This window comes from Dunckerocampus dactyliophorus, chromosome 4 (genome assembly GCF_027744805.1).
Source record: "Dunckerocampus dactyliophorus isolate RoL2022-P2 chromosome 4, RoL_Ddac_1.1, whole genome shotgun sequence".
Taxonomy (NCBI): Eukaryota; Metazoa; Chordata; class Actinopteri; order Syngnathiformes; family Syngnathidae; genus Dunckerocampus; species Dunckerocampus dactyliophorus.
Window position 1 is genome coordinate 6,860,565 of NC_072822.1, and position 20,120 is coordinate 6,880,684.

Sequence of the window (20,120 nt, forward strand, 5' to 3'; positions counted from 1 at the left end):
AACACAGTGGTACACAACCTCGAACTGCATTTCCCACAAGGCCGTGCGGAAGACGGTTTGTGACGAATCACGCACTACTTCCTGCTTTACGCCATGACGCACTTTTTGCCTCGTTGGAAGGTGATTTCTACCAGTGACTGACAGCGGCGAGTGTGAAGAGGCTATACATCCAAGACGGCGGAATCTAGATACACTCACGCCAAAGGTATTTTTGTCTTGTGGGGGTAAGGAAATCATTTGTCTGTAGTCGTGTAATGTCAGCAGAAAACCATCATCTGACCGTGCTGGTCGAGTTAATGTTAATGCTAATGCTAATGCACAGTTAGCTAATTCCGCTATTCTTACAATAAGCTTGTATTGCATATTTTACCAGTTAAAGTCATAAAACGGTGTTATTATCTTGTTCATGTAGTGCCTTTACTGTCATCACTGTCGTCGACGCAAACTATCGTCCTGCAAATACAAAAGCGCTATTGTTTGGTTTTGCAGGACACCACATACAGCCCACATTGATTGCATTCACATCATTACTAACACAGAAAGGCATTTAGACTTTAAAGCATCCGTCGGTAGTACAATATCTACTGTACATTATGGGTGAATATTGCCCTTTTGTTGACATTGGAGTCCGATCTGATGATAAAGGCGTGTGTGTAGGGGGCGGGGCTCATAACATGAGGTCATGTTGACAGTGTTGCAACATGCAGGCCGTGTTTGTAAACGTGCTAGTCTCCTTTGATTTGGAAAATATAGTCCTTCCATTTTCTATGACGCTTATCCTCATTAGGGTCGCACTGGTATGCTGGTATCCCAGCTAGCTTTTTGAGCGAGAGGCAGCGTACAGCCTGGACTGGTCGCCAGCCGGAAAATATAGTCGTCATAGTGAAATAGCCTAGTCTTTAAAAACATAAAGCAATGTGGTATTTTGGAAGAAGTCCTGCAACATCTCATTGACACTGTCAGACCAATGTTTGACATTACAGATGTCAATCACAGAGGACCTAGCAGACATGGACGGAGCGGAATTGCTTGGGTTGCTGTTTGACAATGGACAGGATGGCTCGCCGGAGCAGCTCTTTCCTTACGGCAATGGGCTCATTGAATCTTGGCTTTCGGAACAGGATGTAAGGCTTCCACTGTGTATTGTGATGTAGCAAAGCAAGTATGTGTTGAATAGGGTTGAATAATGGGTTTGTTTTCCCCCCTGCATTTAGATGCTTACAGGTGTGGACACTGAGGACTTTCTCTCCAGCTTGTTAAAGGACGAGGACAACATGGAGACACTCTGTCCTTCCCATTCTCCACTGGGCAGCGACAGCGGCATCTCCGATGACAGCAGCAGCGGTGGCCGTGTGGGAAACGCCACCCCGGTGGGTTGCCCGAGTCCCGAGGGCAGCGATATCGACATTTCGCACAGTCCCAGCTGCTCCAATTCCAGCACTGTGTGCTCTGAACCCACCCTGGTCGCTGGAGAGCTGCAAGGGGAGAACCCGGAGGCCAAGAGTGTGCAGGCAGATCACAGCTACTCCTTGCTGCAGGGTGGATGCAGGGACCTGGATGTGCTGCAGAGTGTGAGGGCAGACAAGCCAGACATGGATGTCTTCATTGATCTGGGTAAGTATAATCATTCGTCAGGAGCATCACCATAATTCACCAGATGCGTGTGGATGAAAATATCATTTCTACTGTGAGACTTGTAGCGACGGGATTATTTTTTTAAATGGTGACCCTAATTGTGCAAAATCACGGGAAATAAGCGTTTTAATCAAGACAGTACATGATATGCTGCATGCCTCACAAGTAGAAAACATGTATTTAGGTCTCTTAGCAACAGTGCTACGCCTATATAATAGCATTTTGCAGTATTTGAAATGTAATCACAATACAGTAGATTACAGTACACCAAAGACAGCACAGCACCTCCTGTTGTTTCATCAGCGACTCAATTGCGCCCTCTGGTGGTTGCTGCTAAGTAGTGAAGTCCATCAAGGCAGCAACAGTACAGCATAATAGAAATTCCTAATCAGTAAAATGCATACCTCATTTTGTGTCTGTACCCCTAAAAGAAATGGATTCAGCATGAATTTCTACTTGAGTAATGCACAGAAACCAAATCCACTGACTCTTGCTCTCACTGCCAGATGATTTAGTGAGCGATGCCATGGAGGATGACTTTACCGAAGACCTCACTTGTGAGCTGCCTTGTACGTTGGCCATCGAGGACTCAATGCTGGATTCAATGGCGCTCAACAAAACGGAACAGGTTTGTTCATCTGTCATTCATATGCTGGCATCCTTTCCAATCCACACCAACTTTGTATCACAGAGCTGATCTTGACTTTTGCAGTTCCAGTTTAAAGAGATCGTGCTCTCTGAGGAGGAGAAGCGTCTTTTGGCAAAAGAAGGAGCGACGATTCCCACGCACATGCCTCTCACAAAGGTAATCCCCAACTGATAAATACATGGGGTACTTCTGTACCTCAGTTCCTCATAGAGTACTCCACAGAGAGTGGAAGGGTTTGATTGGGGGAGTCCTTACATATTTTTATGATAAATAAGATTTTTTTTAGTACAAGTGTAATGATATTTCCATAATAGAATTTTCTAGTGATGTGCAATAACACTGATTTCGTTTCTGATCCGATACCGAGCCAAATTCAGGCTGGTATCGGCGATACCAATCCGATACCGACACTTCATCTAATGTGTTTGGTAAATTTTCAATAGTAGTGTATTTGATATCGTAGCATAACGAATGCAAGCCATTGCATTCATTTATTACTTAATTTAAGTAAATTCATGATTTATTCATGTGATTTAGTGATTTGCATTATAGCCAATACAGAAAAGACAGGACAAAACATACAAAATATGTGAAAATGGTGCTTTTAAACAATTAATTAAATAAATAAATAAATACAAACATTAAGCAATAAAAACCAATAAAACCATGAAAATAAATGATTAATGATTACAAACTACTTTAAGAATGAAAACTTTATCCACACTTGACACAAGGCTCCGCTTACTATCAACAGACAAACATTACCTCAAAAGTCTGGTGTCAAAATGATCAATATTTAGATTTGAGTATCAATTTTAGTGCATGAAGAAGTGGTATCGGAAGTATCAATATTTCAGCATTGAGCTGCACAACACTAGAACGTACTATTTTGTCATGAAAAAAGGGGCCGTCCAAAGTGTCTTAAAATATATGTAACATTTTTTTGCAAAATTAGACAAATTAATAAAACATAATATAATAAAATGTAAATTGTTTTTAATAATGATAAATAAAAATAATAAAAAATATGAAAGTTGGCCGTTTCGACCGGAATATAAGGTATTTTTTTGTTGGGAAAAGTCTCACAAAAGGCGGGTCATCTTATGTTTGCGGTCTAGAGATTACACATGCAAGCCAGCATGTGGCGCCAAAGGACTTAAAGCTCTTCATCCTGTCACTCACAGAGATGTGCTGGTAAAAAGGGTCTGAGAGGTCGGCCAAGTCAGGAAACAGATGCTAATTTAGAGATAATGGTGATCAGTGTGCAATCTACCAACAGTACCGATAAGCTTTCCGATGACGGGTCTTGGAAAGAAGAGTTGTGTAACATTGGGGTCAGTACGGGATGGGCAAAGCAACGCTTGGTCAGATCTTCAGATTTGCAGATGCCACGTGTGATCTGCAGACGGTGAGCATGCATTCAAACACGAGGCTTTTAGTAACCCTTTTCAAGAAACTACTCAGTTTTGATCTTACTATTTCAAAAGGTTGTAGTATGAAAATGGTTAGCGATAACGGCATACTGTAAATGAGCAAAATCATCAGCGTGACCCAAAGTTTGTGATGGGAGTAAACTCATCTAGTTTGCATATTCTGACATCACCAGGCTCAGAAATGGTCAGATCCCTGCCTCCACGATACCCAACAGGCTCATCAAAATGTCTGATCCGCTTGTGATACTTTTCCTCATCTCTCAAGCAAACCCAGCCATCATCATCATCATTGTTTACAGCGAGATCTTGAACACCACTGCTGCCTCCTCCGCTATTAGTAGTGTGTTATCTGCCACGGGTTCTACCGCGACTTTCGCTATTTCTGCTGTTTTATGTCTCACCTATTTCTCCTAGAAACACATGAGACATATTTTTACACTAAAACTAAAATGAGTCTGAGATGAGAATGTCAAATTTGTCTTCTGAGCTGTAGAAGAGCAAGCTTTGAGCAATAAAATTTTCCTCTGGGGCGTCCCCTCCCGCCACCCCGAACACTATGAAGCAAAGCATCGGCTCCAAAATGTGGTGCTTGTGGACTGTCGTGGCGAGAGGACTCGTTGCCGCCTTCACGCAGGCTTCAAAGTCATCCAACTTGTAAACTTTGTGTAGAAACAAGCCCACTAATGTTGCTCAGATTGACGTTACAGATGTCCGCCACCTCCTGGTGTAAAGAAGTATCTACATGAGGTGTCATATTTGTCTCCATGGCGTGTTTAATTCACCAATGTTGCTTGTTGCAATTTTGCGACTTTGGCTATTATGCAGTCCAGTAATACACAGGCTGTATCCTCTGTGCTTCTCAGGCCGAAGAGAGGACCCTAAAAAGGGTCAGGAGGAAGATTCGCAACAAGCAGTCAGCTCAGGAGAGTCGGAAGAAGAAGAAGGTCTATGTTGACGGCTTGGAAAACAGGTGAGAGCGAAACAGGTGTGTGGCCTTTGACGCACCTAAACAATAAAGACCACTCAGGCGCTTGTTTGTTGTGTGCCAGCTTCCCCCCTTCACCCCCCATTGAAATGCAAAACGCATCACATTAATATCCGGTATCACTCTCACTCACTCACGGGGCTCATCAATACAAATCATGTCTTCCTAATTAGCATGAAAGACGCTTGTTAGCGTTAAAGCGCTAATTAGCGACTTCATTAAGTGACTGAAACCCGTCTGCTTGCTGCAGGGTCGCCGTGTGCACGGCGCACAATGTGGAGCTGCAAAAGAAAGTCCAAATGCTCCAGAAACAGAACATGTAAGAAGTCCCGCTTTCACATTTCATACAGAATAAGACCATAAAAGTTTGTTGACGTGTGTTTTCTCTTGTTTTAACGTCGCAGCTCTTTGATTGAGCAGCTGAGGAAATTGCAGGCTGTGGTGAAGATGTCCACTTTGAAAGCCAGCACAACCAGCACTTGTGTGATGGTGAGACGAGTGACTTCCCTTGGTGCTTCGCCCATCTCCTCACCGCCAATATGCTTCTTCTACCTTCTAGGTGTTCCTGCTTTCCTTCTGCCTCATCGTCTTCCCATCAGTCAACCCGTTTGGCAGCAACTCAGAAAAGAAGGAGCTCTACATGCCCTCCTCCAGTAAGCGCTCTCCCATTAGAGTCACGTTCTAGGTTTATTACCGTCATAAAACCAAGTAAATGATGATTAGAACAGGAAAAAAAACATTAGGAAATGCCACATTGGCCACTTCTGCTTTACAGATGTCGACCAAGGGGTTCTCGAATGGTCTCAATCTTGGACGAACATTTCCAAAGGTTTTTAAGTCGCTACCCACTTTTATTTCAGCCAAATGGCCTATGCCAACTTTTTAGACATTAGTACCCATAATTGAATGAATACCAATAATGCAGAGATTAAAATTAAATATCAAAATTACATGAAATAAGACCACAGAATGGGATATTTCATTAAAACTGTGCAATACAGTTAGCCCTCGCTACACCGTGGTTCAGGTTTTCACAATCAGTCTGCAATGATCACTGTTTCGTGTTTGAATACTGCAAGCAAAACAAATGCATATTTAAGCAAATTGTGCTTAATTCTTGGCCTAAATGGAGCACTTTCAAGCATAAAAATACAAATACAAGGCAGAATAAGCATTCTAATTGTGAATGTAGTGTTCTAAATTGGACACTAGGTGTCAGTAATTGTGTGGTAAGACGAGCCCAGCTCGCCAGAACAGGCGTTGATTGCAGGTTTAAATGGTCTCACGGCAGGCACAATAATAATAACATAACAATAATCATAACACGGGCTGCTGTTGGATCCGTAACCCACCACAAGCTAAAACTCAACTCCGACGTCACCTCCTGTCCTCTACACATCTGTCCACCCACCACTAAGGTCCACTAGGGAACACATTTACTGTGACACACGGTACCCTTATAAAATGTTGTTTGTTTTTTCCCCCCGCACTGAGAGCCACAAGAGGGCATGCTAGGCTTGTGCTCTAGTATACCCCTACCACTCTTGTACCACTGAAAATTGACACTGTAAACATCAACTTATAGACGGAACACAAATGTCCCCCAAAAGAAAGTCATATTCTGCAGATGCCAAGCTGCAAGTAAACTAGTTATGTTATGTTGTTTAGGTTGTAGTTATCTGAATAACTTAATATGTTACGTTAACATACCACCTATTTAGCCTGTTGGTCTCCGTGTTATTGTTATTACTATAACTTGCCTTTCAAGATGAAATGTCTGTGGTTGGTCTCTGATTTTATCAAATAAATTTGCCCCAAAAAATGCAGCTTATAGCCAACTGCGACTTATACATGTAGATGTTTTTTTTCTCCTTCATTGTGCATTTTTGGCTGGTGCGACTTGTACTCCGGAGCAACTTATAGTCCGGAAAATATTTTAATCGAGAGATAGGAAGTCGAAATGGTGATAACAAGTCATGATTAGAAGATAAAAAGTCAAAATTATGAGATAAAAACATTGGAAATTGTGAGATAAAAAGTCATAATTCTGAGATAAAAAGTCAAAAATTTGAAATAGTCTAAATTATGAGATAAAACATTTGAAATGAGATAAAAAGTCTTAATTATGACATACAAAGTCAAAATTATGAAATAGTCAAAATTATGCCCTAAAATATTTTAAAATATGAGAAAAAAGTGAATAGTGAAATTGTCGAAATTATATGATAAAAAATGTGAAATGAGATTTTAAAAAGTCTACATTTTGAAATAGTCAAAATTATGAGATTAAACATTTGAAATAATAAGTGACATAAAAAGTCATAATTATGACATACAAAGTCAAAAATAATGAGATTAAAAAAAATTGAAATTATGAGATAAAAAGTCATAATTATGAGATAAAAAGTAAACATTTTGCAGTAGTCTAAATTATGAGCTAAGACATTTGAAATGAGATTTTAAAAAAAGTCATAATTATGACATCCAAAGTCAAAATTCTGAAATAGTCAAAATTATACTATAAAAAAAATCCAAAATATGAGATAAAAAGTAATAATTATGAGATAAAAGTCTAAATTTTGGAATTGTCGAACTTATGCGATAAAAAATGTGAAATTGTGAGATGGAAAAAGTCTACATTTTGAAATAGTCTAAATTATGAGATACAAACTGCGCAGGTGCTGAGTGCCATGTGAGGAAGTCTCTCATTCTCATAATTTCAACTTTTTCTTTCATACTAATTTTGATTTTTTGGCATAATTATGAGTTTCCTGGCTCATAATTTTAATTTTTTTAATCTCATAATCATTTTTATTCTCATAATTTTGAGTTTTTTCCTCACAATTATGAGTTTCCTGTCTCATAATTTAGACTTTTTATCTCATAATTAGGACTTTTTATCTCTGGACTTGCTGGGTTGTTATCAGACAGCTGCAAGCTACTGCAGTCTTCTGTTTATTTTGATCAAGTTGCAGACTTTTCTGTTTTGTTCTAAACTTATTTTAACAACAGTTACACGGATGACGCGTGTTCCTCTCAAAACTGTTGTCCTTAACGCTTCAATTGATCGGCTTTTGCTCGTTTTGTGGTTTTGCTCAAAGCGCTATACTACTTTATTGTGTTTTTATTATCCTTGAAGATTGATGTTTAATGTCTACTTTTTCTGCCTCTCAGTTATTTCCCGTACGTTGCGCTCGCTGCCGTCAGAAAGCACGGACGCCGTCTCCTACCTGGAAGTCGAGGATGATGAGCCGGACCTCCACTTGCCTCAAGCCGAAGTAGAGAACCGTGACGCCATCTTTGCAGGCGGTAAGAAGAACCACACCCCCGACTACCAACGAGTGGAGCAGCCCGACTCTGAAACGGCCGTCAGTGGCAACTCTTCGGCCGACTTCCCAGCCGCCTCGCCGCAGGCGGCGGAGGTGACGCCGGGGATGGGTGGCGGTGCGGCGGGCTTACAGGAAGGGTCCGTGGATGCTGTAATGGTGGCCGCTGTGACGTATGAGGTGCCGGGCTCCAAGGAGAACTGGATTGACCGGAACCCTCCGTCTGTTATATTACAGCAGCACCGATCTGATGAGATGTAGCTTGTTAGTTAGACCACCAGAGGGAGCCATATTCCAAATCTTATTGGTACCAGAGGAAAGCTACTATTTGTAAAAACAGGAAGGGAAATGCTAACATGCTAACGTCTGATGTACTACTGTTACTTCATTTGCACTCTAATGATCTTTCATTCATAACTTTGACCTTCCTAAACAGTCGGCATGTATTCGTGAAACCTCGCAACAAAGAAAAATAATGACGGCATTATTTTTGAATAAGTCGCCCCTAAAGCTGTTCACTCGTAAATTAGTTGTAATCACGCATCGCTTGATAGAAGAATAGGCTGCTTGATCGATGTGATTATTGATGCACCGTGAAGCCATTGCAGGACATTTGGCCATGTAGACCACGCAGATGATTCGTTAAGTGTTCCTCTTGTAACAAGGGGTTCCATCTGTTCTTTGTGTACAGTCACGTGTAAAGAAATGTACCCTTTACCCTTTGACTTGATTAAGATAAGGACCGTTTTTATGTGTGTATATGTCCCAATTACCTTCTCAGCTTGGATGCTGTTTGTTCTGGCTGCTCAAAAATACGTGGTGCAGTAAACGATACCGAAAATGTAATGACCTGTCCTGTCAGCGAGGCATTTTTAGTATATCTTTTAATGTTACTGTCAATTGTAAAGACATATAAGTCTTATTGCCACTGCTTTTTTATTAGAATCAGTTGAGATTTTAAATGGAAAAAGGCACTGATTCGTGAGGAATGGAATGTAAATAAACTCAGATTGTAGCTTTTTCTGTACACTTCACCTCTTTATGTATAAGATGTGTTGGGACATCTATTATAATAAAGTTTTTATGTATCAAAACAACCTTTTTGCACATTTATTAACCCCTTTAAGGTCCTTAAAGTGATACTTTTTACCCCTACTTCCCAAAATGGTTTGTATTTTTAATAATGTTTTAATGCCCTTTTTTATGAGAAGATATTGTGAGAAGACATCGAACACAATATTTTCCAAAATGATTTGCAAAGTGAATAGGATGAAGTTATTACAAGTCAACAAGTGATAACAACATTGGTTTTCATGCATTCTTGGAGAAAATTAGGCTTTATTAATTGAACACAGGACACTTGGATCTCTTATGAGTGTCCAAAGTGCAGCCCGAGAGCCATTTGGGGCCCACGGCACATTCTAAAAATATATTTTAACATGAAAACTTAAAAAAAAAACCACACAAAAAATCAGCAGTACTTTTATAAGAATAAAGTCAAAATATTAAGATGTAATCTAAGAAGAAAAAATTATTTTGTGAGAATAAAGTAATATTATGAGGAAAAGTAACATCTTTTTATAAATAAATGATGACATAAAGATGACATATTAAAGAAAAAAATAGAAAAAAAAACGGCAGAAATGGAAAAAAACAGCAGTAATTTTACGAGAACAAAGTCAAAATATTAAGAGAAAACGTAGTCTAACAAGAAAAGAAGAATAGAAAAGAATAATCTCATGAGGAAAAATATCATTTTAGTAGCATAGAGGTGAAATATTTTTTTTAATGTGTTATTTTTTAAAAAGGTCATAATAGTACGAGAAACAAAAAAAATTAAGTTTGAATTTTTGGAAAGTTGGTTTGGGGAAAAAGTCATAATATTATGGCAAAAGTCAAAATATTACAAAAAGAAAAGTTAAATTTACTTAAGAGGAGTTTTTTCACCTTATCAGCTTTATCACAAAGCTGAGATGCAGTTCAAGAATGTATTGAAATATATATAATTTCTTACAAAATAAAGGGTCATCCTTTCACTATGTTGCCCTCACTGGAGTAAGTTTGGACAACCCTGAGTTAAGCACACATCTCCATCAACTTATTTACTCACAAGAGCTCCAGTTTTGCTTTGTCATGTCCACTCTGCTGTTCTGCATTAGATTTTAGACATTACCTCAGCTTTTTTTTCTTTTTTACAGGCAGTGAGTCACTAGTGATGACTCAATAATAAGCAACAAGCCTGGACTAGTTTGTGTGGCGGAAAGGTCGTGCTTTGAATAACCAGCAGGGGGCGACAAGAGTCGAGGTACCGCTTGATAATAATAAACAGCTCCACAGAATAACACAATACTATGTTATTAAAGGTCAATCGGATGTAAAATTTAAAAAAAGCAACTTTTTACGGATGAGGTTGTATTATTTGTGATGACGTCGCCTCACTTGTAGATAAAAGCAATATACATAAAATGGCATGTGTACTTTATAAGGACAACACATTAATTATGCTAACTCACATTAGCCTGCAGCACTTGACAGTTTCCAGCAAACAGTTGCGCCCCAGGGCAGTATTAACATTTTAAATGTTGTTAGGGGGAAGTAAGGACTGCTTTGTTTTGTTTTGTTTTAAAAAGCCTCAAATAACAGCCCTCCGTGGACAAACAGACGGCTAATTAAGACAGCAGCAAGCTCAACAAAAGCCTGGCGTGTGCTGGGTGTATTTTTTTCCCTCGTAAACGTGACGTCATATGGAAAGCCAGCGCTATGCGGAAGTAAGTGCGGGTACGCAACTGGTAGGTAAACACATGGCTCGGGCAGGGGGCGGGGGGTGCATACGGATGCAAATACACAGGCACCAAGCTGTTTATTGGAGCTGGAGAGGACGTCTGGACTTCTCGGGAAAGTTTGAATATACTATTAATAGTCTGTAGTGGGAAAGTACAGCGAAAAGTAAGTGCACGGTGTCATGGTGGGGTCGCACCCCTTTTGACCTTTTCCTGAGTTATCCCACGAATTGGTCTCGGGGAGAAGGTTATGTATGGAGACTTGAGAAATGTCGTTTCGTGCACAAGTTATATAACCCCCCCCTTAAGAGGCCAAACGGTAAATAACTACAGGCATTGTGCAACATTCTATAGTACACCGGATTGTGTTGGGATTGAATTACTTAAGAGGATGGCCAACAAAAAAGCTTTCCCTGTAACTACACTGAGAAACAAACAAGTGGACAGTTTGGACTTTCCAAGCTTTCAAAGTTTATTCTAAATGCGATAACACAACACTTTATTGATAAGGCCAAAGCTAATCAGGACATTCTCTGGACACGACAGTGCTGTTTACAAAGGAAAGTAGGTGGGAGGGTGATTTCTTGAAAATTCGTAATCCTTCCACGCGTGGGCTTGTCAACAAACCTTGAGCAGTAAATGCCGGTAGAAGAGGGGAGGGCATAGGGAGGGGGGACTTTTGCTTTCCCCCAAACGGGGCTTCTGTGCACCAATCACGGAGAAGTCTGAGCGGAAAGGGCCGCCCCTTGCCGAGAATCCACGCCGGTGTCGCTATAAAGCCTCCCGCTGCTTGTTCCGAGCTCAGAATAACGCAGGAGACCAACTGGATTATACAAACCTTCATTTTTTGCCTTGTCTTTGTGCCGCCGAAGTGTCACGACCACGCTTGGATTATTAAATATGACTCTTGAAGAGATCCGCGGACAGGAGAGCACAATGGAACACAATGAGAGGTGAGTGTTAGAGGCAATGATCTGGTTTTTAGTTGTATCCTATCATGCAGTTGTCTGATGGATTGTTGTGCTTCTTCACGGAAAAGGGTGCAAAGTGCAGGCATGGCTCTGGAGGAGCTCCTGCTTGCCGCAAAGAAGCAGGACTACCTGACGGTTGGAGTGTACGAGTCTGCAAAAGTCATGAATGTGTAAGTATTCCGACGCCTTTTTGCGCATTTGGATCGCTTTTGTGCACGGATGTTCTAACCCTGTGTTCTCCTATCCCTCAGCGATCCCGACAGCGTGGCTTTTTGCGTGCTCGCCACCGATCACGAACATGCGTGCGACATCGCCCTGCAGATCCACTTCACGCTCATTCAAGCCTTTTGCTTCGATAACGACATCAACGTGGTGCGCGTCAACGACATCGAGAGTCTGGCTGTTCTAGTGGGAGCAGACGAGGGCGACGAGCCCAAGGACGCGCACTGCATTCTGGTCACGGTGAGTCAGTCTGGTCCGCTGACACATCCACTCATGCATGCATGTTTCACACCAAGTCTTCATTATCCATGCAACATTTAAATTGTTCAGTTTTTCAGTTTTTAAGCAAGTAGAGTAATGTTAAAAATTACACAAATATCTTTTAAAAAATGAAAAAAATATTTAAAATTATCATATAAGTGGATAATTTTTTTTTTAACATGTTTTGGTTGATCCAAATGCCTATAGTACTGCAATTTATGTTATGTTGCATCTTTTAATCCATCCTCTTATTCTTCCATTCCAGAGCCCCAGTGCAGCTCCGTGGAAGGACCCCGCTCTGGACAAGCTGAGTCTTTTCTGCGAGCAAAGCCGCAGCGTCTGCGACTGGGTGCCAACCATCACCCTTCCGGAACGCTGAGATGACAGCCTTTTTTGAAGATGCATCACGATGATGATGATGACGATGATGATGATGAGAAGAAGGTCAAGGCTTCAAGTTACAAGGGCCTTTCTGCCTCCCGTTTGTCCGGATTTAAGAGGAACAGCCTTCCAGTCTGTGCGTTCAGGGTCATTGTGGATCTGCCCTGAGGGGGAGAAGGCTAGTAAGGTGGGGGTGTCATTGGTGTGCTGTCAGGACACCGTGAAGGAGTTTGGACACCAGAGATGACGCCACACTTCAACAAGAAAGACGTTGGTGGTGTGTGTGTGTGCGCGGGCGGGCAGGCGGATAGGACTGCATCAGGCTGTGCAGAGGAGGATGTGTGAGAAAGTGCGGAGGCCGGGCTGGATGGAGCTCGTCAGATGGGAATGATGCTGATCCGGAAGTGAGAGTGGCTAAAAATAGACTTCTTTTTCATGTGCAGCCATCTGAGGAGAGAGAGGGGGTGGCTCTCTCAGAGTATCAAAAGACTTGTGGGGGGGGAGAAAGTCCTCATTTGATCTGCAGTTTTAATCACGTTTTCATGGACTGTGATCTTTTGTTACTGTTGATGTAAACTGTGCAAGCAAAGCAATGCAATGTTAATTTGAATTTGCACACATTTGTTCATGTTCTGTGAATAAACATTTGAACTCAAATGACTTCTTGAGTCAGACGTGTTATTTCTCCTTTTGCATTCGCGGCGTCTTGTGCTTGTTCAGTGGGCAAAGGCTCACCAGCAACCAATGCTGGTAATTATTAGTGCTCAAAAAAGACCAATTGAGGTACGGCATCTACTAGAGCAGAGGACGCTAAGTGAGAAAAGGTGGTACAGTGACACTGGGTGTATTGCACTAATGCACACTTTACGCAAAAGTCTGCAAGCAAGCAATGTTAGCTTGTTGATTGTTAGTCTGCAAAAAGACTAATTGAAGCATGGTGTCTATGGCAGTGGAGTAATTATGGTATAGAGTCACATAAAATATTCAAAAGACCGGAATGCAGACCGTGTCGAAAATTTTGCAAGCAAGCAATAACCCAGTGTCGGTTATTATTGGTCCTGCAAAAAGACTAATTGTAGCGTGGCATCTGTTAGAGGAGAGGCCACTTATTGAGAGAATATAGCATACAGTAAATAAGGACATTTTAAAAATAGTACTGCAGACTATGCAAAAGTTCACAAGCAAGGAGTACCATAGTCCTCCAAAAAGACTGAGGTGTGGCATTTATTTGAGCGGAGGAAATATGGTTTGCAGTGACAAAAAGTGTGCGAAAGACTAATGCAGACTGTATCCAAAAGATCACAAACAAGAAATACCATGGTGGCAATAATTATTAATCCTTCAGTTGAGGCGTGGCATTTATTAGAGCTGAGGCCATTACTTGAGCTAATATGATGGATGACAAAGAAGGGTATCCAAAAGACGCTAATGCAGATATTGGGCAAGTAATGACATATTAATAGCTATTCGTCCCGCAAAATTGAGGCAGGGCATGTATTTGAGTAGAGACTTATTTGAGAAAATACGGCGTGAGAGGGTATTCAGAGGGCGGCAATGTGGATGGCATGCGAAAGTTCACCAGCAAGCAATAGTACCATGTTGGGAGTCACTCATTCTGCACAATATTAATTAAGGCATGGCATATACAGTATTAAAGTAGAGACTTATTTGAGGAAATATGGCATGCTAGGATATTCAAAAGATGGCAATGTGGCAGGTATGCAAACATTTGCCAGCAGGCAATAGTAGCATGTTGGTGGTTATTGTTCCTGTACAATATTAAGTAAGGCATGGCGTCTCTTCAAGCAGGTTTTTATTTGGGCAAATACAGCATACTAGTTCATTCAAAATAATTCACAAGCAAATGTGTGTAAGATGTGCAAGTCGTGATTAGTCGTGCACAATATTAATTGGGCCTTGGTGTCGTGAGCAGAGGTTTATTTGAGGAAACAGCATTCATGACTTGGACCGGTTCAACCCAGAAAGTCAGAGGCATCTAGGGTCAGCTTTTGTTCCTTTTCACTTGTCAAGTGATAGTCCAAGAGTTTGGTAAGACTCAGCTTGAAGATTAAGGAAGTTGCATGCTATCGTCTTTCCCCTGAAAAAAGTCAAAAGTCTCCTGCAGATCAAGTGATTGCGTCTGCGTGATGGATCACGGGAGTTAAATACAACATTTCTTGTGACACGCTGCTTTTTCCAGGCACTGACCTTTCAGTGATAACACGGCGGTCTAAAAGTGACTAGTCATGCTATAGTACGCTTTTTTTGCTTGCTTTTTTAGTAGTTTCTGTGCGATTAGGTGCTGTTTACACCTCAACGAATAACTAACTTGCATGACAAGAGTGTCTTTGGAACACTCATTTAAAAAGTGTTGAAAAGTGGAAGCTTCTGTTTATTGTTGCTGTCTAACCGCTAAATGATTGTGAGCATCTGTGAAAACAGCGAACGTGAACACGAACGTGTAGGCGTGTGTGAATACACCCAACAGTAGAAAAAACCAAGTATTTATTAGAGACACGGCATGTATTAGAGATTGGGCCTTTCTTTCTACAATGCATTGTTACGATAGTATTTAACTATGTTATATATTTTGAACATTTTCTTTACAAATACTACTCAATACTGAATATTTGATCAACTATAGACTATACAGGGTATTGTATATGTATTCAGCTAGCTTTTGCACCAGGCAGGATACAAACAGCAAAACTTTGTGAACTCTTGCTTTACAGATGCCATGTCTGCGCTGTGTGTTGTGATAAATCCCAAGTGAGACGTTTATTGTTTCACATGGACAATGCAGCTGGTCATTCATTGGGGCATGGCATCTATAAAAGCAGAGGCCACTATTTAAGGAAATATGGTGCAGTATAAGCTAATAAAGGGTTTTCCAGTCAAGATAATGCAGACTTTATGAAAAAGTGCGCCGGTAAGTAAAGCCACTTATTAATCCTGCAAAAAGACTAATTGAGGCACGGCGTCTATTTTGGTGTCTATCTATTTGAGGACATGTGTATGCTAATGAAAGGCACTCAAAAGACGGGAATGCAGACTATGCAAAATTTCAGTGGCAAGTAATGCCACTGCTTCGTTCTGCAAATAGACTAATTGAGGCACGGCGTCTATTGGAGCAAAGGCCACTACGGTCCATCATAAGCCAATGAAGGGTTTTCCAGTGACGATAATGCAGACTTTATGTAAAAGTTCACCGGCAAGTAAAACCACTTATTAATCCTGCAAATAGACTAATTGAGGCACGGCGTCAATTGGAGCTGAGGCCTCTATTTGAGAAAACGTGGTATATACCCTTGGTTCCCAAAGTGAGGTACGCGTACCCCCGGGGGTACACCGATTGTCATAGGAGGTATGTGACTATAAATGAAAAACAAAAAAGACTCAGACAGAGTATGAAGTTGTGCATGACTCTGTATGCATTATATGAACAAATAAGTCAGTGTGATGGTTAGTTTGTGTATTACGAGTGTTTCATCTTGAAATATTTCATTTATATTGGTGTTCCCCGCACTACGCAGCGGCGAAAGCCTGTCATTATGTGTGTGTGCGTGTGTGTGTGTGTCTGGATGAGGGAGTGGGTATTCCCCCGAAAATGAGGCTTTATCGCTGGTTGTATGTTTTTCTTTTTTACTTCAGATACTCGTTTGTCATGTTTGTTCAACTTTCCCCTTCCATTTGGTTTGAAATTAATATGCAGAATAGCATTCGTGAGAGGACAACAAAGTGAAGCTCAAATTTATAAGGCAGGTGAAATGTCTGAAGGGGTACATTGCCATGTTCCGCAGGACAGGAGCCAGCACTTCCTGTCCTCCGTTCTTACTTTGGCGGGCTGCACTTCCTGCTGCGAAGAAACTGCAGCCGCTTCACCCCAGGTGGTTGCCACGCAGCTGGCAGCGATTAACATTTGTGAGGTTCGAAAGCCCGGCGCCGCCTCGAGTACGGCGGTGGTTCCTTGCTTGTATTCATCTCGCCTGTGCAGTAACCTGGGAAATTCCTTACCCGGTACTACTACCGTTGGTGTTGTTTCGCAGAGCCTTTTCCTCTGTCGCCCGTCGTTGAGTTCCTGTGCAGTTGTGAGTTTCTGCACCTGCTCGTGCACTATTAAAGATTTTTATTTGCACGCCGCTGCCTCGTCTCTGCATACTGGGGGTCAAGCTTCCGACAGCAGCCAGATCGTGACTTACATAACTGTAAAAAGTTTGGGAACCACAGGTAGATGCCAATGAAAGGTACCCAAAAGATGGGATTGCAGACTATGCAAAAGCTCAGCGGCAAGTAATGCCACTTAATTCTCCAAATAGGCTAATTGAGGCATGGCGTCTGCTGGAGCGGAGGCCACTATTTGACAAAATGTGGTACATGCTGATGAAAGGTACTCCAAAATGGATAATGCAGACTTTAAGCAAAAGTAAGTAATGCCATTTATTCCTCCTGCAAATAGACAGTTTGAGGCACGGTGTCTATTAGGGCAGAAGAAACTATTGGAGGAAATACAGTATATGCAAAGGAAAGGTGTTTTTGTATTTAAAAAATGGTAATGCAGACTTTATACGAAATGTAACTTGCAAGTAACGTCCTGTAAATAGACCAATTGAAGTACGCCGTCTATTAGAGCAAACGCATAGTGTTCATTGACTAAGTGATATCGGTAACTACTGACCTAGCATGAGGTCCTTTTTGCACATTTAGGAGCAATTTTTCTCATTTTTACACGGTTGTCGTCATGCAAACGCACTCGGGGAGGCCTTTTTGTGTATGCTTAGCTGAGAGCTTGCGCATCCAAGTGTAAATGTGTGGCTGTATTATCTTTTATAACCCTGTTTGGCTTACGGTTGCGCGCCACTTGACATGCAGGGATGCAGCACTAAGCTCCTCAGTGGCTTGCAAATGTCATGCAACACACAGCAGGTTTGAAAAACTTTTTTGCCTAACACGTGCACATGGGGGGCTTGTGCAATCACCCTGTCACACATTCAGAAGTTTGGAGCTGAGGTTTATAGCGGAATAAGGGTCAGCAAGATGATCGCAGTTAGGTGAGGGAAGTGTGTGCGCTGCGGTCGAGGCTGACAGTAATAAGTGGTCCGCCATCAAAGAGAAAACACACTTCAGAGGAAATCGTCTCTCTCTTCTTGGCAGCAACTCCAGCCAGTCACTTAGTCCCACACGCACATGCACGCACATGCACACACACCTGTATGCGTACACACACAGCAAACGAAGCACTTTCTCCTTACTAAGACTGAGGTCACATTCTAAGAACAAAGAAACTTCCCCCTCACAGGGGGTTACAAAAAAGTGTAGACATGAAAAAGGGACTTTCTATGGACATTTAATGTGGGCTTCAGCAGCTTTTTAGGAAGACTCATACAAATTCCTATAAATGCTGACAAATGTGGCCATTTACCAGCTTGCAAAACAATAAAATTGACCGTAAGAAGTCTTAAAAAAACAACAGAAAATGGTCTGTGCCGGTTAATGCCCATCATTTAAGGCAGCCATTTTTCTGTTATTAACACATTATAATCTGGACTGTTTTGCGGCAAAATTGCTTACGGGATGCCCAATTTCTTTTTTGCTCTTTTGCTTTATTATGTGTTTTCTGTGTTGCATTGTGCTTGACCTGCATTGCTAGTCTTGCAACGAGTGTCCATATTATATATCTTTAATTTTGTTTTTGTTTGTTTGTCTGACTTTGACTTTGTAAACCATTTAATTCTGGTGCAAATCTGGATAAAAATGCAGATGGAGGGACTGATATGCTCTCGGGCAGTTTGAGTCACTTCATGAATATTTCAGTTGTAGTGCAATTTATCTATCATCCAATTAGCAGGATGACTCAGACACTCAAAACAGACCCTCTGTTGTATTTTTATCTCTGTGCTGAAGTCATCATCATCAGGCATGTCCAGTGTGACTGATGCAGTAGTATTCTTTATTTTATGTTCTGCTGCTTTTTACTGCCGTCTTCTGAGGGAGTCATTGTTGCGTGCGTGTGTGTGTGTGTGTGTGTGTGTGTTTTTATGGATTTTTTTTCAAGATGAATGTGTGTTTTGTCGATTGGTGGAAAAATGTCTGATGCTTAGCTCGCTCCTACGTTAGAGTCTACGCACGCCTGATGTTTACCATCTTCTTGGTCACACTTAAGAGAGACAAACAGTCAGAAGACAGGCTTTTTTTTTTTCTTTTCCCAGACTCAGGCAGACGTCTGAAGCTCATCTTGCTCCAGGCGTTGGGACAAAAGCCATGAGAGGAGAAAAGCTGTTGTTGGATCTATACAAACAGCAAGCCTGTTTTTCTTCTCCGCTCGCGCAGCCTAAAGAACATGGAGGCAGCAAAACAGACATGATGTTTTTGGAAGTGCACTTGCATCATGCGTGACGTGTTCCTGCACACAGACGTCCGCCAAGAACCTCCTGTTAACAATAAAAGTCGATCACTGGTGCCTGTTTTTGTGAGCTTCTGCAATCAGCAGTGCACAGTTTGACAATAACGAGGTAGTAGATGGCAATATGGAGAAACAGTATATTAATTATAATGGCTACTATTAGTAGTATTTATTTGGTTTTGTCATTACTAAAACACACACAAAAGGCTGCAGATTTGTTAAAACATGTTGCCTGTGCTATTATTGTTATGACAAATACACCACATGGAAGTGCTGTTATTGTACCCCAGTCGTGGGATTGACATGAAATTTCTCACACAGCTCAACAAAACACGCACTGTGACTTTAGGGTGTTTAGTGGAATCACCCTGAAATTTGGCACACAAACGTAAGCGCATGTGTGTAAAAGATGAGCAAGATAGGTTAACAAACATGGTTGCCATCAAGCAAAATGTTTTTTCAGGGGCCGGGACTTAGCAACAATTGTCTAATGATTATAAAACTTACGATTGATTGTAAAACTTACATTATTTGTGGCACCCATTGAGGGTCCTTTCTAACAAACACCCAAACCCTGACAATGACGATGCCTCAAACTCCAAAGTTTGTGCGAGTTTAGACCAGTTTGTCCCGAAATGATTAGTCAAATTCTAAATTGTAGTGTTGGCAGCTTGTTCCCAAGTGTGCCATTATTCCTGGTTAGGATCTGTTTAACGCTTAATGATCTAGTTGCATCACATTTTAGTTAGGGTGTGCTATTTTATTCAGCTTCTGTGTTGGGAAACCCTAAGATTCCCAGACGTCGGGGCTGGACTGTAAATGCAGCACACTTATGTGGGATGTAGCCATGGTGATACTCCGTCCTTCCCAGAGAAGTCATCACTCTCCTGCGGTTCCTGCGAGCCATTCCCACTTCTGCAGATCGCTTACAGTAACCGCAGTGAGATGAGATTACACGAGCTGGGCTAGCAGGCAGAAACTCCCCCGCCCTCCGTCAACCATCCCCCGCCCTTCCCCTTGCATCGCCCGACCGAGCTCTAACCCGGCAGCCTGCTCTCACATGGCTGGAATGGTAGC

At 41.5% G+C, this 20,120-nt stretch overlaps 2 protein-coding genes across 3 annotated transcripts; both read left to right on the forward strand.

Moving 5' to 3' along the window:
• Window positions 1–61: 61 nt before the first annotated feature.
• Window positions 62–9,112, forward strand: creb3l3l (cAMP responsive element binding protein 3-like 3 like). Of its 2 annotated transcripts, none has more exons than XM_054774945.1 (10): window positions 62–205; window positions 984–1,124; window positions 1,215–1,614; window positions 2,142–2,263; window positions 2,348–2,440; window positions 4,581–4,687; window positions 4,953–5,021; window positions 5,107–5,191; window positions 5,262–5,355; window positions 7,877–9,112. In XM_054774945.1, exons 2-10 carry the CDS (start codon window positions 984–986, stop codon window positions 8,287–8,289), a joined length of 1,524 nt encoding a protein of 507 aa, XP_054630920.1. In that variant the 5' UTR covers window positions 62–205; the 3' UTR covers window positions 8,290–9,112. The 2 variants fall into 2 exon arrangements, with proteins under 2 accessions (XP_054630920.1, XP_054630921.1); XM_054774946.1 differs by having other exon boundaries at window positions 98–224.
• A 2,481-nt stretch (window positions 9,113–11,593) lies between these two features.
• gadd45ga (growth arrest and DNA-damage-inducible, gamma a) lies at window positions 11,594–13,300 on the forward strand. Its single transcript, XM_054773335.1, has 4 exons — window positions 11,594–11,761; window positions 11,848–11,949; window positions 12,031–12,241; window positions 12,528–13,300. The coding sequence occupies exons 1-4, from the start codon at window positions 11,709–11,711 to the stop codon at window positions 12,639–12,641; spliced, it is 480 nt and encodes a 159-aa protein (XP_054629310.1). The 5' UTR covers window positions 11,594–11,708; the 3' UTR covers window positions 12,642–13,300.
• Window positions 13,301–20,120: the final 6,820 nt, after the last annotated feature.

Excerpts from the sequence above, each read along its gene's own strand:
- creb3l3l (XM_054774945.1), top strand. The coding sequence starts at position 984 with ATGTCAATCACAGAGGACCTAGCAGACATGGACGGAGCGGAATTGCTT. Across the intron at positions 2,441-4,580 it reads CGCACATGCCTCTCACAAAG|GCCGAAGAGAGGACCCTAAA; the intron begins GTAATCCCCAAC and ends TGTGCTTCTCAG. Across the intron at positions 5,192-5,261 it reads CAACCAGCACTTGTGTGATG|GTGTTCCTGCTTTCCTTCTG; the intron begins GTGAGACGAGTG and ends TCTACCTTCTAG.
- gadd45ga (XM_054773335.1), top strand. The coding sequence starts at position 11,709 with ATGACTCTTGAAGAGATCCGCGGACAGGAGAGCACAATGGAACACAAT. Across the intron at positions 11,762-11,847 it reads ACAATGGAACACAATGAGAG|GGTGCAAAGTGCAGGCATGG; the intron begins GTGAGTGTTAGA and ends TTCACGGAAAAG. Across the intron at positions 11,950-12,030 it reads TCTGCAAAAGTCATGAATGT|CGATCCCGACAGCGTGGCTT; the intron begins GTAAGTATTCCG and ends CCTATCCCTCAG.